This window comes from Colobus angolensis, unplaced genomic scaffold (assembly GCF_000951035.1).
Source record: "Colobus angolensis palliatus isolate OR3802 unplaced genomic scaffold, Cang.pa_1.0 Scaffold294, whole genome shotgun sequence".
NCBI lineage: Eukaryota > Metazoa > Chordata > Mammalia > Primates > Cercopithecidae > Colobus > Colobus angolensis.
This window is the reverse complement of record NW_012116199.1, coordinates 2592814-2595038: the sequence shown is the minus strand read 5'-3', so window position 1 is coordinate 2595038 and position 2225 is coordinate 2592814. Positions and strand designations below refer to the sequence as shown.

General features: G+C 42.2%; 1 protein-coding gene across 1 annotated transcript in view; it reads right to left on the bottom strand.

The window, feature by feature from the left end:
• Nucleotides 1-1419: 1419 nt before the first annotated feature.
• LOC105516919 (putative golgin subfamily A member 8D) overlaps nt 1420-2225 on the bottom strand; it is a 6779-nt gene continuing 5973 nt past the window's right edge. Inside the window, 2 exon segments of the mRNA XM_011949263.1 lie at nt 1420-2028; nt 2115-2225. Coding sequence (XP_011804653.1) covers nt 1835-2028; nt 2115-2225 — 305 coding nt within the window. The 3' untranslated portion in view covers nt 1420-1834.

The window sequence follows — 2225 nt, the reverse complement described above, 5'->3', positions numbered from 1 at the left end:
TGTTATTCCATCCCTAAAATCGTATTGTTGCTCTCCTGTTAACGTCATACTTAGAAAAGTATCATGAAGATGCCAAATGCTAAAAATAGAGGGATCTAGTAACTAGAAGTCCCCACCCCAGGCAGCACACGTACATATCTCCCTACATGCTAATACTGTGATGTGTTTTGGACACAGACATTAAAACCTCATGAGGTTTTAACTGTTGATTCTTTCCCGAGCATCATCAAGTTATGATTTAGGCAATGTGTGACTGAAATTCATTCATTCCTCGTGCATAGGCACGATCACATAAATACTGCACAAAATATGTCCCTAACTGAAACCGAGAGGTACAAAAACATATTTCACTCTTCGTAAAGAAGTTTGTGAGGAAACATATTACTCTGTGATTGTATACACGTTTCCTGATAATACATTGACATTCAGAAACAGTTGATTGCACTGCAGTTTGTAAACATTTTAAGTTGCATATACTTCTCCTTGATTTTCAAAGATAATATAATACTGTTTACTAAAACTTTTTTGTTTCAACTAAGTACTCACATATATTAGTTTATAATAATGTTTGTTATTATTTTTTAAAGTGTTTTCCATTCAAGGAAAAGAAGTAAATTCCTATGTCAGAGTAACAATGGTGGTTGAAGAATAGGTATTAGCCAGAGAGGTCTAGATGGTAAAATCAATCTTCAAGCCTCAAAGAAGCTCCATGAACAGAGAGGAACGCCAGGTGTCACACGGCTTTCCTTCACTCTCATTCATTCTGGACTAGAGCCTGTATGACTGCTCCAGGGACATTTAAACTTTTAAAGGACTTCTCATGCTTTTTACTAAATACATTAAGAAGAATGCCAACCAGTGCCCTTTTGTGAACTGGGACATGTAGTCATGTGATTAAAACAGGTAACATGAACTCTGACTTTAAAATGTATTCCAGATACCAATGCTCTAAGCTAGGAAAGGTTTTCCACATCCACAGTCAATGATGGGAGCCTTTCATTCCTCAGAAATAATCCCTTTTTAGGTCATGGAAAAAGAGTACAACTGCTGCAGCTCGTGATGCAATATCTTCATGAGCCCAGAGCACACACAAATCCTAAGGGAACTACCATAGTACAGCGCTCATTCTTGGCACCGGAACAAAGGACACACACTCTGTCCCGCACATACCTGCCGGAGCAGGCCACTGTCCTCTTCTGTGAGATTTAAAAAGCTCCCCCAGAACGTTATTACTCCCATCACCAATACACAGAAAATGGAGGAAAGGCTGTTTCCAGTTCTCGGCCTTTAAACAACTGTAAATATCAGTACTCATAGTGGCATATTACAAAGTAATCAACAGTGCACACTTGAGGGCAAACCGCATATTGAGCTAATGAAGGGCTCACTGTGATTAAGATTAAATCAAACATAATAGCAGAACATAAGCAAATTTTATCTGAATTCTGTAATGAACATACATGCTGCAATAACATTAGAAAAGCAAGGCAGCCTATTCCAAACCAGTGAGAATAGTTTTGTGCAAACAGTGGGTCTTTGTGTGTTTGAACTCCCACCAGGTAACAGCAAACTCAATATACATGCTAATGACCTACAATTATGAAATTAAAAAAGAAAAATGCTAAAGGATGCCAGAGCGAACCTCAGTGAAAGCCACAGAGACCCACTCTCTTATAACTTTTTACAAATAAACTTAAACTATAAATTGGAAACACAAATAATCAAGAGTGACTCTAACATTCAAAGGAAGGAAATGGATTGTGTAGGATATTCACCCCATAACTTTGTTTCTTGTTTTAAAATGTCTTGACTGGCTCTTTGATGATGGTGATGTTTATCTCCTTCTTCTCGGCAGCCAAGCCCAGCAAAAGAATGGCACAGGGCGGTTGCTGCCCAAGCCTGGGTGCTCCTGGTGCTCCTGGTGCTCCTGCGCAATGGGCTGTGCAGTAGGGTTGTCCTGGGGAGATCCCTCCTTGGCCTCTCTGTGCGCAGGCTCCGCGCTGTCAGTGAGGCTCATCTCACGAAGATCTTTGGAGAGTTGCAGGCAGGGATCTGAGTGCAGCGCCAGCACCCCCTGCTCCTGCCTGCCTGCCCCGCCTGAGGGCTCTACTCACCACCATGCTTGTGGACAGCCGCAAGCTCCTGGGGGCGGGGGGCTCCTGGACCGGGCTCATCAGCAGGGTTCTGGGAAGAGGCCAGGAGTTTGCTGTGCCCCTTGCTGTAGT